The sequence below is a fragment of the Cyphellophora attinorum genome (assembly GCF_001299255.1).
Source record: "Cyphellophora attinorum strain CBS 131958 chromosome Unknown Contig39, whole genome shotgun sequence".
Lineage (NCBI taxonomy): Eukaryota > Fungi > Ascomycota > Eurotiomycetes > Chaetothyriales > Cyphellophoraceae > Cyphellophora > Cyphellophora attinorum.
Genome location: NW_017253267.1, coordinates 137,913 through 156,813, shown reverse-complemented (window position 1 = coordinate 156,813; position 18,901 = coordinate 137,913). Strand labels below are relative to the sequence as shown.

Sequence of the window (18,901 nt, the reverse complement as noted above, 5' to 3'; positions counted from 1 at the left end):
GCTGCATCCAGCGGATATAAGAGTCTCTACCTATACGCCTCTTACGTCCTGCCTGGTAACAAGTACTCCGCTACTGTGGATATATCGTATTCGTTGTGCGGGCGGTAGCTTGAAGACCCTCCTTACCCCATATGATGCTTCAAGTCCCGTGCACTATGCCACTCGAGGTAAATCCGCCAAACCAGAAAAGTTTGGGTGATCTCAAGTCGTGGAGATTCCAAGGCAGCAGTGAAGCTCTCTTTATCACTCAGAGGCGATCATCGTTGTTGTGAAGAGTTTCATGATGCCACCTTTGGTTGCGGCCGTACATTCTGCTTGGCCGAGGCAAGCTTTATGACCTTCCCAAAGCTCTCGAACTCAAACAATGTCTCCGACAGCGGAAGCACTTGAAGCCGAGCCTCGCAACGCGTGGGTTGATCTGCTGTACCTAGAGAGGTGGGCAGTCAACGCCGGGCTAAATACGCTGACCGAGGTTACGGGGTAGTCCTAAGCACAAAGGGGACAGACGCGGGGTCAACCCCCTTTCGGCGCCATCTGAAGCGGCCGCCGCTCGTCTCGAAGCTTCCTGTGTACTGTGGCATGCTAGAGCACGCCTCAAAGTGAGAACACGATGTCGTTTGGTCTCAGTGTAGGTCACGGCTTCCGGCCGATACGACGTAATAAGGAATGACAAAGCACCTTCGCAACTTGAAACGGCCTCCTTTGCACTAGCTCTTGATTGGCTTATTTCAGACGACATCTATGCTTATTCAATTACGAAGTTCAACGCTCCTGGACGCCTTGCGCTAAACCATGGTGTAAACGCTCCTCTATACCTTGCAGCCAAGCCTCCTTGACGACTGGTAGTCGTATGTACCAAATCTTCTCAGAAAAGCGCACATGGATGTGCAGCTCATACCATACATATGTTGCGACAGATCTATAGCTTCGATCGGACTCCCTCCAGACGAAATTTCACGTCTTTCAACGCTTTGGTCGATGGCTTCCAATCATCGAACTGATGTAGCAACTGGTCGACCTCTTGGCGGAGTTCAGACCGAACCAGGTCCTCTTCCAAGATTCCACGTAACGCAAAGGGCAAAATGTACGGATTCGCCCCGGTCGTTCGGACATTTCGTTTGGTCACTTCCACGCCCAACAAGGCAGTCGTCTCAAGCGCGAAAGAAACGGCCATGTCGTAGACTGCCTCGTCGTCGTATATTCTCGAATGACCCTCGCCCGTGTACAGACTTCCAGCCAGAGGAGATGAGAGCTCCCTTATCAGACCATGGTCTTGCACGCCCAAGTTTCGGAGTTTGAGGACGAATCCCACAAGATGGGATAGAAAGCCTGGTGCGTGAACTTTAGAGTCGATCGATACGGCTCGGTAGATGTGAGGGTGTGTTATCGGCGCGAAGATGGATGATTCGAGGGATACCAACTGATCATCGATGCTGCCTACGAGTGTCCATCTCACTCCAGCTTTGAGGATAGTGTTTACAGCATCTTGGTACAGGGCGGACACCTTGCTGTTAGGGTCAGAGAACTCGAAGAGCTCACCAGCAGACCCACTAATCCATCTCGATTTGTATTCAGCGAATGGGCCCATCGATACGCCAGCCATCGCGCAGATGCCGACACGAGCAGCATTGACGCAGCCAAACTGGATCAGCTTGGCCACCAGCATTACAGCAACTGGCACGCCTTGACTGTGGCAGGCAACCATAACACTAATCACCATGCAGTCAGCAACAGCCCACAGATCTTAAGATGGGCACTTACAAGTCTGTCTTTCGAATCTCGTCGATCCAATTCAGCAGCAGCTTCCAAAGCAGCTCTACCCGCTCGGTTATCTTGCCTTCGCCTTCAAGCGCCGCAGTCTTGACCTGACAGTCGTAGCCTCGATTATTAGTCCATTTCCTTATCGACTTAGCTGCCATGTCTGCGAACTTGATAGACGTGCCAGTAGGCTGCCCGAGTAGTGTTCGCACCATGGGACCAGGAAAGTAGCCATGAACGCCAATAGCGAGGGCATTTCGTATCCTTGGTGGGTCCTTGACCAAGGAGAGATGTTTCAACTCCGGCTCCGGCTCTCTGGTATAATATAGCAGTCTGCCGAGCTGTTGCATCAGTGTAGGGCTCTGGTGCAGATGTAAAGTGTCGTGAAACGCCGGAAGCAGGAGGTTGTCCTGTGCTTGTTTTGATGGCGCTGGCGATGCAGGGCGAGGACTTGGCTGTTCGACAGCAGTGGCAGCAGCATTCTTGGACTCTATCTTTTTCGTTCCTTTCGAATCGACCGCTTTCGGGATTGTCTTTTCTATCGGAGTCTGTGGACGTTCTAGGCTTTTGATTGAACCTGCCTTATCAGCCTTCTTCGGTGCCGATGCTTTGATATCCTTCGTGGATGGCCTTTGCTCGTCTGGCATACTGATAGAGGTGCGTTTTGGTTTGTTCTGCGACGGCGTGTCGGAGATCGCAATCTCACCCCTCCGTGGCTCGTCATTTGGCGGTGTCTCAGTCTGTGGATTCTTCTCTCTTGACCAGAATACCCATCCAGCCGATTTCGAGGCATTGCCGGGTAGTGGTGGAGGTGGTGATGCTTCTATCGACGACCCCTGTGATGATTCAGGCTTCGTCGGTGACTGGAGCGGCACGTCCAAGTTTTTGCTCTGCTCGCTTGCTCGTGTACTGGTCGGTTCTGTGGACGCTCCAGGCACGGGTCTGGACGGTAACATCGTGCTCTCGCCACCCAGCATTTGCAACCACGACCTCTTCTGGTTCGCAGTCGGCTCAGCCGGTGTTGTCTCTGCTGTACGATTCGTTGTCGTCTGATCAAGTGACGCAGCAGCTGGCGGCTGGGAGGCCTGCTCTCCAGCACCGGGCTTTGCGTCAACCTTATTATGAACGACTGTAGACGCACTTTTGCCCGCATCCGCTGCATTGTCCTGCTCAGACACGGGACCGTCCTTTCCGAGCCATGCGAACCAGCGTATACTCCCGGTCATATTTGAGGTATCAACCTTCTTTTCGGCGCTCGTACCATTGTCCACCGCTTGTATCTGCTCCGAAGTAACCTCATTGGCCTTTGATGGCCCTTGCGCATCTTTCCCAGCCACTTCTTTCCCCTTGTCCGCCTCAGCCTGCATTGAGTTCGTCCGCGAGGGAGTCCTGGCTTCAGGTGTCGCGTTGACTTTCGAAGTCTCGGCATTGACAGGCAGGGACCGAGTCGAGTTGCCCTTCCCCAGCGTCATGGCTAAGGAGGCAGACCGTGTAGAAGGGCGACGGGGAGTACTGCGGTCGCTCATGATCGAGGCAGTCTCGGCACTCGTGGCGTTATCTCTGTTGGCAACCGCGATGGACGCGGTCTTGCGGGACCATGACGGATACCAGGAGCTACGTCTCGAATCTGTATCGGACGTCTTCTTCGATGCTGCATCTGGGGTCGGCGCCGGGACTTGTATATGCGAGTCAGGCGGCAATGGTATCTGCTCCGGCTTCAGTGCCTCAGGCTTGTTGTCGATAGGACCTTCGTTCGTTTTCTGGCGCTTGAGAGGTCGAGCTGGCGCCATTGAGCATATAGCTACGCGTCTGACATATCTCAGAGGCTCTTTGGTACGAGTGTATGTTCACAGTATGCTCCTGCAAGCAGTGCTACAGTCTCAAGGCTTGACCTGACTATCGAACAAAGACCCGGAAGTCTACCCACGTGTTTTGGCATTACGTCACCGGAGTCTGTTCGGCGAACCTGCCTGATACCGTCAACCGGCGCGGAAAAGAGTCACCACTTTCTCCAACAAACTTGAACTTTTGGGAAATCGAATCGGTGGCTGTTAAATTACAAGTTACACCGCGAAGGAAGACGGAGCAATGGCTCGGGCGAAGGCCACGACGAAAGCAGCTAAGCAGAAGCCTGGTGGTAAGCTCGTCCGTCCTCCTGTCCCAAGACCAGTCTAACAAACCCCAGTCAACCCCCGCTCCCGCGCCGCAAAACGAGCCTCCTCCCCCTCCGTCAACCTAGACAAATCTCTCAGAGATGCACCCCGAGCATCCGACGCTACACCAGTCCTGGCAGCTCAACATGGCGGAGGTGTCCATAAGGCCTCGAAGAAGAAAGCTAAGCCTATGAAGCGCAGCCAACGAGCAAGACAGGAGCGTACGCTCGCTCGTGCCGAAACTGTGATGAACCAACTGGAAAAAAGCAGGAATCATTCCAGGCGAGACAAAAGAAAGTCAGGGGCCGGAGGGCCATCTGGGAGGAGATCAACGACGGCGCGGAAGAGGAGAAGCGGAAGACGCCACGCTTCCAGGTGTTGGGTGAGGACGGGCATGACCAGGTGATTGAGAATGGAAACGACGAGGAATGGGAAGACGAGAACGGTGATGCGGAGATGAAGATTGTCGACGGTGTAGTGCTGCCGGCAAATGCAGCGCTGAGCAAAATCGTGGTTGTTGACCGGACGGCCTCGAATGCTGGATCGGATCTGGAGGATATCACCTGATCACGGGGGCTGGACCGACGAGAAACACGATGCCCACGACGACATGATTATTTCCGTGGTCGTAGCTGGTTGATCATCCGCTCGATCTCGCCCGCTTGCTGGCCAGTGGCCTTTGAACGAAGCAGTTCGAGAGCATTGAGGTCTTTGGCCTTCAGCGCCTCTTCTCCGGCTCTGACAACCATACCACATTTCACCCACATCTCGACCCTCTCGGAGGCAGGCACATTTGTGCACTTTGGAATGAAGGTCGAGGCGAGGCGAGTGTTGCCCGCACCGAGGACTTCGCTGTAGAAAGGCTGCTTCACATTAGTCATTCCCAAGAAGAGCCACAGGACAACGACTTACCTCCCACCCAATAGGACTCTTCTTCACCTTCCCGACCTCCTCCAGCTCGCCCCATAATCTTGCAGCAACAAGCGCACGAAGTCTCACCCACCACCACGTCTTGTCCGGAACCTTGAAGTCGCTCTGCAACTTTGCTGCTCGCTTGCCATAACCAGACTGTATGAGCCGGAACAGTGTGTCATTTACGCTGAGACCCAAGTAGCTGTCCGAGCTGTCTGACACGTCCTTGTCGAACACCTCTTGCGCCTTCAACAGCTGTTGTGCCTCGTTCAGAGCTCTGGTCTGGAAGACAGCGTTAGGATCTTTCGCATCGGCGAGCACTCGAGCTGCGAGTTTGAGCTTGTCTACGGCGGCTTGGACCTGCGGCTGGCGCATCGCTTCGTCAAGAAGGAGGTTGGAGCCTTCTATGGGTCGGTCGTCTTGGTAATATAGGTCCTTGAGCAATTCGCTGTCCTTGGCTCTCGCGGAGGACTCGACGAGTGCAGCTGCAAGGGGCCGATCGTGAAGGCTGCGGAAGAAGGCAGCCAGAGGCAGCTTCTGCCGTAGATGCAGAAGGACGAAAAATACAAGATCGGTATCTCCAGACTCGATGGCCTTGCTCAGGGCGATCTCGTCCTCTTCCATGTTCAGCAGCAGCGGAACCTGCTTGCCGGCACGAGGCTCGTGATTGAGTAGGTCAGTAGCGAGATGACCACGTCCCTCATCATATGCTGTCCGTGCAATCGTCTCGAAGGAGACGCCTGACTTGCCTCTCAGACGCTCTGTGATGGTGTTATGTATTGACTCGTCATCCCCAGCAGAATTCTTCACCTTTTGGCTGGCCCAGTGGACATAGATTTTGTTCAGGGGCAGATTTAAGAATTCAGACAGCTTCATTGCTAGAAGATACTCCCGACGGTTGATGAGACGAGTTATGAGTCGCTCAGGTCCAAGTCTGATATACTGCTCATAGGATATCGGAAGCCCGATCTTGTAATCGCGGACGGCGTTCAGCACCCGCAGGTCGTTGATCATGTCAACGAACTCGTCGCTGCTGTACAAGTCCAAGACTGACTTGCCAAAGGACGCTGCGCGAAGTAGCTGCTTTTGCAGTCCCTGATCGAATTCTTGTCCGGCTGCACGGATACAAGTTTCGACAGCGTCAGGCAGACTATGCTTAATCCGTTGTATGTTCTCGTCGGCCTTAGGCGATTTTTGTTCCAGCAGGCCAATCGAATCAAGGAGTACCGATGGCGGCGCAGTTGAACCAACCTTGAAGACTTCCTCCGATGCATCAGGCACTTTGTGGAGGAACTCGCAGCTCTGGTTCGTTATCAACCGGACACCGTCGACGTCTGGAATGACGTGAACTTGGTCATCATAGTAGTACTTCGTTGCTGCGCCATTAGGACCAACAACGTGTATCTCGTCCTCCCACGCAAGTATGACCGCGTCATTGCCGCACCAGAAGAGCTGTGCTGGAGGGGTCTTCACTTTTGAGTCGTACTCGCTGTACTTGTTCTGAAAGTCGCTCCCCACAACCCACACTTTGCCATCTTCTGTGTAGAGTGCTGCGAACCTGCCATTTGGAGAAACAGAGATATGTCTGAAGGCTCCCTCACTGAGTCCTCGATCCTCGGAATCTGTAGCATCGACGACAAAAATGGTCTTATCGACAGCCAACAGCACTTCGACTGACCGTGAGAGCGTATATGCAGGCGGAATGAGAGACCACGAGTGGACCTCCCCCTCTGGAGCTGCAGCTAACTGCTTCGGCCTAGGCTCAGAGAAGGACGAAACAGATATGAGGCTATTATTGGCAAGCAACGCCACGAATCCGTGCGACCAGAACCGACACGACACGACGCCGTACTCCTCGGCACCGTTGCCCAGTGAGAAAGGATTGAAATCTTCTCGCAGTCCAAAGTAGCATCTGACAGCGCCATCTTCGGTCACAACGATTAGCTGCTCGTCATCTGACCACCCCAGACCACGGATCGAGCCTTTGTCCCAGTTGATGTTGCTGATCAGTTGGCCGGAGGAGGAATATATGTCAATGGTTGATTTCGTCGACGCTCCGACACGGTATCGCGCGATCTTGGATTCATCCCTCCATAGCGCTAGAGCTCCTGAGTATGGTGCCCCTGCGATGAGATAGTTCTCGAGTTCCAAATCAGGATCGAAGACCTGTTCGTAGAGCTGGAATTTGCGGTAAAATTGATTGTCGATCTTCTCCCAGCCTGCCCTGGGATTCTTCGTTGTCATCGATGCGGCTGCAAAATCAGCATGACGGCTGATACCGAATGAGTGTCAGACTTAGACTGGCAGATTCCTGAACTGAGGTCGACGTGCTCGCGTGTAGTTTATGGCTGGCCAATGACGTTACGGTCTGAGTGTAGAGTGGAGCTTGAGGCCGACGCCTTTCCAGCGATGAGTTACAGTACAACAGCAACTGACCGCTCATGCCAGACGAGACATAACGCACAAGAGGCCTGCATTTCGGATCTCACAGGCTGTTGTCTCTCACAAGACTTCGCTCGGTGTTGCTGACACGTGAGCTGCCACTGTAGACAATGTAGCGTGTAGCGCTACCTAGCAACGCGACGCTAACATGGACCTCGAGCAACTCCTAGCCACCGTGCCCAGCGATCTCGAGCTCGCCGTTCTACTTGGTCTGATCGCACGGCAGCCATGCCTCATCTATGGGAATGACGACTCCATCAACAACCTCGCCTCCGAACTCGCCCTGATCGTTTCCGACAAGTTCAAACTATCCTACGCTGTCCTCGAGCCATCAGACCTGCAGTCCGTCGACACCTTCGTGGAAGCCATACTCGACGACACCCATCACTTCGCGGACGACGCTGACTTCGACAACAGCGACAGCGAGGCCGCAGCAACCACCCTCAGATCCCGTATCGCCAACGTCAGCTTCCGTGGTGGCGCCTGCAGCCACGTCGAGCAGCAAACCCTGGACAACCGGATGGTCGTGAACGTCATCATCGCGAAGAACTTCAACTACGCCAGCCACGACGTTCAGATCCAAGTCATGGACTTGATCAGAAAACATCGCGTCTTCAGCAAGACGACTGTTCACCCCGTGCCGAAGCTGTTCCTGTTCCTGCCCATCGTTTCCATTTCAACAATGCACGTCCGCATCAACGGCCAACTCAACGATCGGATCTTCATCAGCCACCGACACAAGCCAGAGGATGGTTTCCCGAACGTGGAGGACATGGAGATGGACGATCCCTTCCGCAGTGCGTCGTTGTCGAGGTCTCGCTCGTCTACCCAACACCACATTGGCAAAGACTCACTCGACCGTCTGGCTGAGCTCGGCAAGCAAGTCACCATCACGCCAGAAGTACGACGCCACCTGCAAGACATTGTTGTGTTCCTCCGAATGGAGCGCGGCGTCGATAGCGGCATCACGCCCTACAGCAATGTCTGCTTCGTGGATCTAGCAAAGTACCTCGCACCACTGCACGGCATCGATTACGTCACGCCGTCTCTGCTGGAACTCGCTGCGAAGAAGGTCTTCCCACATCGGCTGATAGTAGCGGAGCCGGAGCGAGAGCGCAGCACGCAGTTCGGCAGCGATATTGGTGCGGTGAGGCAGTATATGAGGGGTTTGGAGCCGGAGCATGTGATTGATGCTGTGCTTGCAAAAGTGCCGAATCCCAGATAATTTTAGAGCGACCACGACAAGTACGAGGTCTGGACGTCAGGTTGTCTGCTCTACGCATATCTTACATTTCAAGGTCGGAGAGATGAGTATCCTGGCTAACTCAAAATGCGCTTCCAGGACGATACAAGCAGACGACATCTACCCAACGCATCAGTCCGTCGATCTCTTAGCTCCACCCAGAGATCCTTCCACTCATGCCAACCTCATGCAACAATGCGATCAACCTGCCAACAACCAAGCTGAAAACTCGGACAGGCTGCGGACGTTGTCTCCAGACTTCTATGTTGTACCCAGGTCCTCTTCCTCCGAGGACTTCGGCTTCCCGTTCGCCTCCCTCTGCCTTTTCCTGGACGCTCGCTTCCGCTCCCGATCACGAGTTCTCACTGTACTGTCAGAAGACCAACGTCGTGTCAGCCTATCATATTTGCTGCCACTCTAGTGCTGCTGATGATGCTGAACGTAGCCTGGAGCGCCATAGCCGTTCGCGCCTCCACCGAAATGTCCTTGTAGCTGATGATGGTGCTGCGGGCCTTGATGATGGTGCTGGCCGGGATGTGCCTGCGGGTGTATGGCTGGTGGTGGGAATTGCGCATGCGAGGGAGCTTGGCCACGACCATAAGCGCCAGCGGACTGCGGAGGGATATTCGGGAATTGGGCTTGCGGGGTGGTAGCATAAGGAGAAGCCATCTGGTCGGCCCAACGGGCGGATGGGGATGGTCCTGTCAAGTATGTTAGATCGGATCGATATTGAGTGGAGGCCATGTTGTGGGAGTCTGTGACGTACCTTGCGGACTAAGCGGATAAGCACTCATTGGCGTGGGCGCACCATACTGCGGGAAACCAAAGGGAGAAGTCGGGTTGTAAGTTGAAGGAGTACTGGCGGATGGGATAGCACTGTTAGGCGAATCGAATTGGCCTGTGGGAGGACGATCTTTGCCCCACTGACGTCTTTGTTAGCACCTATTCTTCCATGCAGACGAAGACTGTACGTACAGAACATTTTAGTGGACGTCCATTCACATTGTAGCCTGAAAGTTGACAGATGGCCATTGCAGCGTTTTCGTGCGTGTCCATCTTGATGAAGGCAAATCCGCGATCGGACTGGAAACGTGTCTCCGTGACGTAGCCGAAGTTCTGGAACAGAGGGACAAGGTCTGTTTGGGTCGTATACGGGGTAAGATTCCCGACGTAGCAGGTAGTTTGCCAGGATGGAGTCTGATTAACGACCATGTCGTAGGACTGCACACCCTGCGTAGGAAAGTGGTGATGCCCAAACGGTGTTGTGGGAGTCAGACCCATGGCCAACATCGATTGCTGTGAATTCATGCTAGGCTGCCCTTTTTGGTTCGCCCAATTGCAGCGTATCGCCCGACTACCCAACCACTCGCCGTCCATCTTGGCTAGGGCACTCTCAGCCTCGGCACGGTCGCGGAAGGCAACAAAGCCATAACCACGAGTCCGACCGGTTTTCATGTCCCACATAACACGGGCCTCGGAGACAGAGCCAAACGAAGAGAAGGCTTGCTGGAGCACCTCATCGTTGACTTCGTTGCTAAGGTCGCCCACGAAGATATGGAAGTGATTTGTGGTGTCTTCCTTGTTGGAGGTGTTCGCTTGGTACGCCCAGTTGACCTTGATCTCTTGCTGGTGGACACGACGGCCGTTCAGGGTACTCATAGCACGCTCAGCTGCAGCAGGATCGTCATACTCGACGAAGCCGTAGTTAGCGCCTTTTGCAGCGTAGTTCTTGTCAGGTATGATCTTAACATTTGTGACATGACCCGTGGTCTCAAAGATTTGCTTTAGAACTTCTTCGGTGACTCTAGCATCCAGCCCGCCGACGTACAGGGCTCGCTTGTTAGGCTCAGGAGCCATGCGACGAATTTGACCACCTGGAGACAGTGCGCTCATAGGGTCCATGGCTTGTGGGATAGGATTCGTGTTCTGCGGAATGACCATTGGCGCCAGGGTCGGAGGTGGTGCCATGGTCGAGGTAGGCGCAGCCGCAGTGCTCGTCGGCGGATTCTCGTAGCCCGGCGCACCAGCCGCAGTTGGCGGAGGTGGGAGGGAAGTAGACGCAACAGTTTCAGCCATTGTGTTCAGTGGTAATCGTATTTCAAATCGAAGCAACTTTTACACAGATGTGTAACAGAAAGGTGAAGCTAGGAGATTCGTCTCGACGCCTTCTTTTCGGCAGGAAATTCGCTCAGAGTGCAGAATTGGATCGGAAAGCGCTGGCTGTGTGCGTGATCGCAATTACGGACGGACAAATCGTAAGGCTGACTGGCTGAACAGGACTGTAGAGACTCTGAGAAACGAGGTCGTGAGTGTGTGCGAGATATGGAGATATTGACGACGAGAAACTATCGTTGCTTCCGGCTGATGAGATAGATGTCCTTAGCTCTGAAACGCCTGTGACTATGAGGTTGCAACGCACAATGCCTAACAAGCGCAAGGACTGGAGGACTCGCGGGACGACGGACAGAGAGACGAAAAGAGAAGACGACAAGGGAATAAAGGCGAGAAGAAGAGTTGATTATCTCATGCGATGATAGTATCCAGATTGCAGAAGAGAGAGAAAGAGGAGAGAAGAGAAGACGTGTGAGCTCCAGGCTGTAGTGCTGTGGTAGCAGCAGATCGGCAGTCGTAGTGGGCTTTCGCTCTTGCTGCATCTCACCACCCGCTGCAACGGGCTCGAACCTTCCTCGAGTCGCCGCCTGTCAGATTCAGTGCGAGCTCGCGTTTCATTGGACTGAACACGGTTTAGTGCCAGCGGCTGCCCCGCCCACGCTCAACGGAGGAAGTTATCCGAGAACCGACTTTCGACGTCTCCAAATATGCATTCCCAAGCCTGACACAAACGGACGGCTTAAGTGTTTGGAGTGCTAGAGGACGACGGATTAGCATCATGGAGCGGCGCTGAACGACTGAACACCGTTAGCGGCGACCATGGCGACGCCAAAGCCGCCTTATGACCCGGTCAAGAGTATCGAGGGCATGTACAATGGGACACTGACGCGCATCGCATACTCGTTCAAGGACACAGTCAACTTTGGTCCAAGCACCAAAGGCGTCATCGAAGAGTGCTCCAAACGCTATCAGGACGCGCTCGACGACTGCGAGATCCAAATACTGGACGCGAAATGGTACTTAGAGCACCAGCTGCTTGTGCGCAAACAGAAGCGGGAGCCAAAGCCAGAGAAGAACAAGCCGCCACAGCGAAGAGGAAACGCAGCGAGGAAGAAGACGCCGCCGAGAAAGAGCAAGAGGCCAAGCGTGTCAAGATTGGGGAGGCAGCCAAAGAGACCGAAGAGGTTCCTGCGCCTGCGGCAGAGATTGAGAATGCTGTAGCGACACCGCCGAAGCCAAAACCAACGTCGCCAGTCGCGATTACCGATCAATCACCACAACAGAAGAAGCCATCGCCTCTAAAACCGCCAGAGCCTGCACCGGAGAAGCCGCCAGAAACCAACGACGAATTCTCAGTGTCAGCGAAGCCAACTCCAGCGGGTCCTGAAACGGCTGCAACGATGGAAGGTGCAAACGACTTCGATCAATTCGAGTCCATGTTCGGCGAGCCTACAGGCGACGATGGAGGCATGAATGGCGACGGTGATCTGGGTTTCGATCTTGGCCTGAATGACGATGTGTTCGGTGATTCCTCCGCGACCAACGACCAAAACGCGACCGATTCGTCAGATCTCAACACTCTTCTACCAGGTTTAGAAAGCTATGCCAACCAAGACTCGACAGCCGGTGGCACAGGAGACGGTACACAGAACCCGCAGACCAACCCAACGACACAGACGCTCGATTTCGGTCTACCAGATCTTGGAGGACCTAACGAATTCGACATGATCTTTGATGCTGAAAACTTCGATAACATGCCAATGGATGGAAATATGGGTATGAATGATGAGGACGTAAACCTGGACCTGAACATGGACCTGGAAAGCATGTTCACAAACAATTAGGCACTAGTTGCAGAATATCGGCGTCTTGTTTGCTAGGTGGGATGCATGCATTGGAAGGCCTACGATGGTGGTATCAATGGCTCGCGGGCGCCACGAGTGGATTTCTCTTCAGAAGATACCCATGTTGTACATCATTAGATCTGGTAGCGATATGAATACATTCCAGGCGATCTTGTGAGAGAGTGATGCTACTGCTAATCCCGGGTTCAACCCTGGAAGCCAACAGCATTGGTACCTCTCGTCGTCGTATCTTCAGGCTCCTTCAGTGGAGTTGCGTTCAGCATTGCGTCGAGGATTGGACTTGTTCGATACACAGTAATGCTTCGCTGCATCGAAAGATCATCTCGCCAAACTTGCCTAAAACAGACGATATCTCTACTCCGTACATTTTTGGACTGGACTACAAGTTCGCGTGCGTAGTGCTGCTACTCACTTTCTCAGCAGTCATGGCACCATCCAGAGCTCCGAGTACGGCTCTGCTGCGCTCCCTTCGAGCCGCGTGTTTTGACGCGCCGGCTACAACAGCTAGGCGATATTCGACCACTCCTATCCGGCACCTCGAAGTCGAGACTGCTCCAACTCCTGCGCCAGACCCAGCGACAGTCACCTTGAAGACAGAGGAAAGCCAGCTCGCACAAGCCGGCAAGCCTCCGATCGGCTCCAGAAGACGACGAGCTGCGCTTCAGCACACAGATTCTGTCCCTTTCAGTGCACTTCCATATCAGTGCTTCCAAGAAGCTCGAGCGATCCTCATTGCAGACCGGAACGAGAAGCTGAAGCAGATTGAGGTCGAAAGAGAGCGGCTGGACAGGGCGCGGGCTATCGATCCGGATACTCTTGCACATGGTCAGAAGCAGAAGGACCTGAAGATCAAAGGCCTGGAACAGCAGATTGAAAAGCTGAAGATTCTTGCGGACATCAATGATCCTAATGTGAAGAGACGGTTTGAGGATGGTCAAGGTCAGTGGCGAAGTGCTACAGCTACCACACGGACTAACATGTCGCAGGCGATTTGAACAAGCCAATCTATCGCTTCCTCGCCGAACGCAAATGGCGCGAATACCGGCGAAAGATTCAAGTCCAGCGTATCGAGACCATGAAAGTCGTGCCCGATGTCCTTCCTCAATGCGAGCTGGATGTTGACATAACAACGTTCTGGAACCGGCGCTCGATGTCACCTGGAGATTTCGTCCCTTCGTCCACAAGCGAACAACCTCCAAGCCTGAAGGTTCAGAGCTTCAAGCGTGGGGAGCGCCTACTCACAGTCGCCGTCATCGATCCTGATGTTCCCAACACCGAGACAGACCTCTTCGAGTCTCGCTGCCACTTCCTCGCAACCAACATTGTCATCACTCCTACATCGCCTATCATCGACTTCGCCAAGCTCGACGAGTCCCAAGTCATCCTCCCCTGCTCCCGCCTACTGCTCAAAAGGGCAGCCCGTACCACCGACTAGCAATCATCCTGCTCGAGAACCGAAATAACCTTGAACTCGACACGCAAGCCTTGACGAGCATGTACACGCGCGACAACTTCACTATTCGCAAAGCTCTGACGCGACACCCTGTGTCGCCGATCGGGGCCGCCTTGTTCCGCACAAAGTGGGATGATACCATGGCGGATGTTATGGCCCGCAATGGCATTGAGGGCGCCAATGTTGAGTTGAAACGCAAGAAGGTCGAGCCGCTGCCGTATAAGCGGAGGAATCCACCGTCATTCAGATAGCCTGTTGGTGCTTGTACAGAACTTTGTAGAACCATATTGCATGATAGACCGATCTCTTCGTCACCCATTCTTCCACCACGCTGATGCTGAGTCTTGGCACTTAACGACTTGTCCCTTCTACATTGTCGTTTTATATCTTCGGTCAGCAATCGACCAGAAAACGGTTGACTAGCGATTCGGAACCAGTTCTTAAGCCACCACCGTCCAGGTGGGTAGCAGGGTTGGGTACCACCATAACCTCATCTCTTCGGGCCACCCTGCTATGTTAGGCGCAACAGAACAGACCTCAGACCTCCTCCTCCTCCTCCGATCGATCAATAGCGTTGAAGGCGTGGAACTTAGGAAATGTACCCAAAAAACCCTATCAGGCTAGGTTTCTCAATGGCCTTCGGGATTTGAGTTTTTGTTTTTTTGGCGGTAAGGTGAATGTGCGATTGCCTGGGGACTCTTCGTTGCCCATGCTCTGCTCCAGCTCCTGTCTTGGATGCTAGCGTGGGGCAGACGTCTGAGAAGCGGTCCGGAGGTATGCCCACCTGATGACCAGGAGATGCTAGCCCAGAAGAGCGACCACGACGATCGCGATCATCTTTGCCCAGGTGAAAAGCTGCGCTTTAGTCTATTCGGACCCAGGATCAGTGTGTCGATAACGAGACGATGAATGTCAAACAACGTGCCCCATCAACCGACATCCCCTTCCTCAATCCTGACCATCTGATCCCGCCACACGCCCCTCCAACTCCCCGGCCAGTACCCATCCACCAGCCATAACGACTTCCCGGTGATCAACGCCATCGGCACCGCCCCATACATTCGACTATCCCGACTCCACGCCAGATTATCCCCATTCAACCAAACATGCCCCTCGGGGACCTGCACCATCTCCGGCTCTTCTTGTTCGTCTTCCTCATCTCCATCCACTAACCCTCGGGAAGCCTTCCTCCCACCAACACCACCCTCCCCATCCCGCCCCCTAACCACAAAATCCCCCGGCATTCCGACAACCCGCTTGCCAGCCAGCATGCGCGGAAACATTGGGTGCCGCACCTGTACGATGTCGCCTAGCTTTATCCCACGACCGCCAGCGTACCATAGACCGGTGATTGTGTAGGTGCTACCGGAGCTAGAGACAGTGGGTGCCATGGAGGGGCCTGTATTGGGGTAGATGTGAATGACGTGGTTGGTGATGAGGGTACCGGCGCAGTAGAAGGAGGTTGCTAGGAGGAAGTATGGGCGGAGGCGGGAGAAGAGGGAGGGTGGTGGTTTCGTGGATGTGGGCGTCTTGACTGTAGTCGTCGAGGACTGGGGTGTGCGGAGCGGCGGTGTGGTAGATGTTGGTATGCGTGGTTTCGAGGGGAGGTTGATGGCCTTTGCTGATCTGGACGGGAGGCGCGACATCTTGCATGGGTGGACCAATTGGTGAGCAACTCGTGTTTAGAGCCCCAGAGAGAGCTTTTCGCGCCTACTGCTGCTACCGCAGAGGTACGATTCGTCTCATGGCCACCTGCTGGGTACTACTACCTGACATGTAGGAACTTGAAGCTCGAGTTGTCGTGGGGAAACCCGGATTTTGTTTCCGCCCCCGACATGGGATATAGATGTTCTTAACTTGCTACTGTAATTTCAACCACCACGATGCCATCAATACAATGCTCATGCCTGAACATGCTGAACCACTAATAATCATGAATCCTGTCCTGCGCTCTTGGAGACGCAGTCGACTTTTGAATCTTGCAATGTATTGCTCGGCACTCTAATTCATGAATCACATCTCGAAACCGGCTTGCTGACTCTCAGTCCGCCTTCACGTCGACCTTCTCCCCAGCAGCATGTCTGATCACCTGTGCTACATACTCCGGCCTGCTAGCAAACGGCGAATGGCTAGCGCCACACGTAAAAGTCGTGATCGGCACGCCAGCATTCTGCACCAGCTCCAATTGTCGCTCGTAAACGATCATTTTGTCTCCTTTCGCAAGCAGGTACGTCGTTGGAATGTGCTTGTAAGCTGCATACGTGACTGGTGAATATCTCACTGGGAAACTGAATGGTCGCATCTTTGCAACGAAGCCTTCTGCCACGTCCACCGGCATGTCATGGTACATTGCATTGACTGCGTCGAGGTGCGTCGAGCGATCATTCTGAATGTCATGAGCATTGCGCGAATGCGGTAGAGAGGATGCCACTCACCTCAATCTTGAAACTCGACGGTCCTCCTTTTCCGCCTCTGCCACCACCACCTTGAAACATTGACACGCCTTCGTCCAGCATCCATGCACACATATACACCAAGGCTGTGACTCCTCCGGGTCTACCAGCAGCTTCACGATCCGTCTTGGACAGGCCTTTCATGGCTGAACTTCCCGGGATACCTCCGTAGGAATGCATCACTACGACCACGTCCTTTCCAGCATCGAGCAGCGGGACTACATTAAGTCGTACCTCCTCGACATCGGCTGTGAAGTCTGGGATTGCTGGATCGGAACCGCTTGACGGCAGAGTCAGAGGTAGCGTCTGGTAGCCAGCGTCATTGAGGTAGGGTGTCAGTAGAGAATAGTGTTCGGCGACGTGCCAGGCACCTGGTATCAGTACTATGGTTGGCTTCGACATGACGAGGTTTGCGCCACAATGCGATTGTGTGCTTAGACCTGGCTGCCCGAGCTATCAATCATTCCCTAGGACACGCTGCCCAGTTGTAAATGTCAGAAGCCAAAATGCGGAAGTGGTGCAACCCTTTGCACCGTACTGTGAGTGTACACTCGGTTCTAGTCACGCGAGTTCAAAGGATCAAAGTTGGGATCCCCGCAGCAGTCTCGACTCAGTATATGACATATTTGTCGCCTGTTTCAGGCAATCTGCGAGTGACACGATGGCTGGTGCCTTCCCAAAAATCATTCGGTGACACTCTCTTCTGAGAACGACTCCCTTGAGCCGAAGCTTCCTGATCAATGGAGGGGCACTCGGCACTGGTCGTTCCTTCCGATCAATCATCGGACAACGCCGTCGAGCAAGACTTGTGGAAAGCACTTGCCAAATGCAGTTGAGCGAGATACGCCTTCCACCTATCATCTGAGCATCTGACATAGTTTGAGCCACTCAGGTACCTCGTAGATGTCTTCCTGCTATTGGACCGGTGGATCTGATTAGATTAGATGAAAACTTTTCACGTCGCTAACGGCCTTCTAGTCTTCTGCAACCCCTTGTCAACATCTTCTTGACCACGAAGTCCCTGCATGACACCACTCGTCGGTTGCCCACATGGCGAGACTGTCCCACGGGCCCCGAAGCCGCTCGGATCATGACCGGAGTTTCTTGTGCACGATTGTAGGTCTGGTGGCGTGATGACTTCGATGTGGTATCGGCGAGCTTTCAAAACACACACTTTTTGGGCTGTGGAGGAACGAACGCCAAGCGCTACGCGCGACCCCGTCTGACGTGATCCCTTCAGAGTCGCAATCCGAAGGCACGCTCCCAGCTGACACTCAGGACGACTGACAAAGCAAGGACTGGTACGGCCCTTAGCCAAACACTTTCGTTGCGAGCATAGAGACCGGCACCCGAACAACAAGCGGCCACATCTACAATGCAACTAAGCAAGGAAATCACAACCCAGGCGGCCTCCGCGCCGTCCACTACAGAGCTAGAGCTCAAGAACGATGCAGGAGAGCGATACCTCATTCAGATTTCTTGGCCACTGGCATGGGAAGCCGATCCGATCAACAACAAGCCCTCAGTTCCGGTCTTGTAAGTTTTCTGAACCTTCAGAGTCTCATCACTGATCCAGAACCAATAGCTATGTCCTCGATGGCAACGCTCACTTCTGGACGGCCGTTGAGACAGTACGACGAGGTCTAGCTGCGCCACAGAGCAAGGATGCAGTAGTCATTGGTATAGGCTACCCAGACTGTGGGCATTACGTGTTCGGCAATCCACGGTCTTACGATCTCACACCTCCAACCGAGACCTACAGTCCGCCCCGCAGCTGGGATGGCACGGTCTTCAACGCTCCCCACGGCGGTGCTGATAATTTCTTACGCTTCATTGAAGGTCCGGTCCGACGACATGTGCTTCAGGTCGTCCTCGGTGGGCACAAGCCCGAACGTGAGGTACTGGTTGGCCATTCGTATGGCGGACTCTGCACCTTGTATTCTATGTTCTCAGGAAGTGCCCTTTTTGACACATACATTGCATTGAGTCCATCGATCTTCTGGAACGACAACTACCTTGTCTCGGAGGCAGAGCGGTTCCTTGACGACCGCAACTCCAGGAAGCCACTCAGTCTGTACCTCTCATATGGCTACTACGAGCAGTACATACGGCGGCGTAAAGCGTGGTCGGAGGAAGAATACGCTCTGAGGGCAGCTCATGCATTGGGCTGGCGTACGAATGACTTGGTTGAAGAAATGGCGGCTCGACTGCGTGCTTCCGACAAGCTCAAACTGGTGAAGTGCAAAGCATACGCTGATGAAGACCACGGCAGTGTGGCAGGCTGCGCCATAGGTTGGGCTATGCTGGACGTGCTGGACCCGGACCGCTTTGCATAGGTTCAGATGGCATTTTTGCCTGGTCGCCGAGCATACTCAATTGTGCCATAGGGCGGCCCTCGCATGTTGATTCTTCAACGTGCCTCGAAATCCTTGTTGGTGGCATTTGCGTACCAAGTACCTACGAGCCAAGTTCTCAGCCCGCATGCTGGCATCGAAATTCGCGCAGACGTT

General features: G+C 54.0%; 10 protein-coding genes across 10 annotated transcripts; 5 read left to right on the top strand and 5 right to left on the bottom strand.

The window, feature by feature from the left end:
- Nucleotides 1-919: 919 nt before the first annotated feature.
- On the bottom strand, nt 920-3,548 carry AB675_10986 (uncharacterized protein; the record flags this gene model as incomplete). The annotated part of the gene is made up of 2 exons (XM_018139794.1): nt 920-1,688; nt 1,762-3,548. The coding sequence occupies 2 exons, from the start codon at nt 3,546-3,548 to the stop codon at nt 920-922; spliced, it is 2,556 nt and encodes an 851-aa protein (XP_017995478.1).
- A 298-nt stretch (nt 3,549-3,846) lies between these two features.
- AB675_10985 (uncharacterized protein) lies at nt 3,847-4,478 on the top strand (the record flags this gene model as incomplete). Its single annotated transcript, XM_018139793.1, has 3 exons — nt 3,847-3,895; nt 3,944-4,155; nt 4,182-4,478. The coding sequence occupies 3 exons, from the start codon at nt 3,847-3,849 to the stop codon at nt 4,476-4,478; spliced, it is 558 nt and encodes a 185-aa protein (XP_017995525.1).
- A 47-nt stretch (nt 4,479-4,525) lies between these two features.
- On the bottom strand, nt 4,526-7,067 carry AB675_10984 (uncharacterized protein; the record flags this gene model as incomplete). Its single annotated transcript, XM_018139792.1, has 2 exons — nt 4,526-4,774; nt 4,824-7,067. The coding sequence occupies 2 exons, from the start codon at nt 7,065-7,067 to the stop codon at nt 4,526-4,528; spliced, it is 2,493 nt and encodes an 830-aa protein (XP_017995455.1).
- Nucleotides 7,068-7,413: 346 nt separating this feature from the next.
- Nucleotides 7,414-8,490, top strand: AB675_10983 (uncharacterized protein; the record flags this gene model as incomplete). Its single annotated transcript, XM_018139791.1, has 1 exon — nt 7,414-8,490. One exon carries the CDS (start codon nt 7,414-7,416, stop codon nt 8,488-8,490), a length of 1,077 nt encoding a protein of 358 aa, XP_017995517.1.
- A 435-nt stretch (nt 8,491-8,925) lies between these two features.
- AB675_10982 (Oligouridylate-binding protein 1C) lies at nt 8,926-10,584 on the bottom strand (the record flags this gene model as incomplete). Its single annotated transcript, XM_018139790.1, has 3 exons — nt 8,926-9,209; nt 9,275-9,431; nt 9,484-10,584. The coding sequence occupies 3 exons, from the start codon at nt 10,582-10,584 to the stop codon at nt 8,926-8,928; spliced, it is 1,542 nt and encodes a 513-aa protein (XP_017995440.1).
- Nucleotides 10,585-11,439: 855 nt separating this feature from the next.
- Nucleotides 11,440-12,464, top strand: AB675_10981 (uncharacterized protein; the record flags this gene model as incomplete). The annotated part of the gene is made up of 2 exons (XM_018139789.1): nt 11,440-11,545; nt 11,593-12,464. The coding sequence occupies 2 exons, from the start codon at nt 11,440-11,442 to the stop codon at nt 12,462-12,464; spliced, it is 978 nt and encodes a 325-aa protein (XP_017995507.1).
- A 446-nt stretch (nt 12,465-12,910) lies between these two features.
- AB675_10980 (54S ribosomal protein L35, mitochondrial) lies at nt 12,911-14,189 on the top strand (the record flags this gene model as incomplete). Its single annotated transcript, XM_018139788.1, has 3 exons — nt 12,911-13,424; nt 13,472-13,856; nt 13,904-14,189. 3 exons carry the CDS (start codon nt 12,911-12,913, stop codon nt 14,187-14,189), a joined length of 1,185 nt encoding a protein of 394 aa, XP_017995520.1.
- Nucleotides 14,190-14,867: 678 nt separating this feature from the next.
- On the bottom strand, nt 14,868-15,584 carry AB675_10979 (Mitochondrial inner membrane protease subunit 1; the record flags this gene model as incomplete). Its single annotated transcript, XM_018139786.1, has 1 exon — nt 14,868-15,584. The coding sequence occupies one exon, from the start codon at nt 15,582-15,584 to the stop codon at nt 14,868-14,870; it is 717 nt and encodes a 238-aa protein (XP_017995438.1).
- Nucleotides 15,585-15,979: 395 nt separating this feature from the next.
- On the bottom strand, nt 15,980-16,793 carry AB675_10978 (uncharacterized protein; the record flags this gene model as incomplete). Its single annotated transcript, XM_018139785.1, has 2 exons — nt 15,980-16,324; nt 16,374-16,793. 2 exons carry the CDS (start codon nt 16,791-16,793, stop codon nt 15,980-15,982), a joined length of 765 nt encoding a protein of 254 aa, XP_017995531.1.
- A 973-nt stretch (nt 16,794-17,766) lies between these two features.
- AB675_10977 (Ferri-bacillibactin esterase BesA) lies at nt 17,767-18,727 on the top strand (the record flags this gene model as incomplete). Its single annotated transcript, XM_018139784.1, has 2 exons — nt 17,767-17,927; nt 17,977-18,727. 2 exons carry the CDS (start codon nt 17,767-17,769, stop codon nt 18,725-18,727), a joined length of 912 nt encoding a protein of 303 aa, XP_017995497.1.
- Between the last annotated feature and the right edge of the window lie 174 nt (nt 18,728-18,901).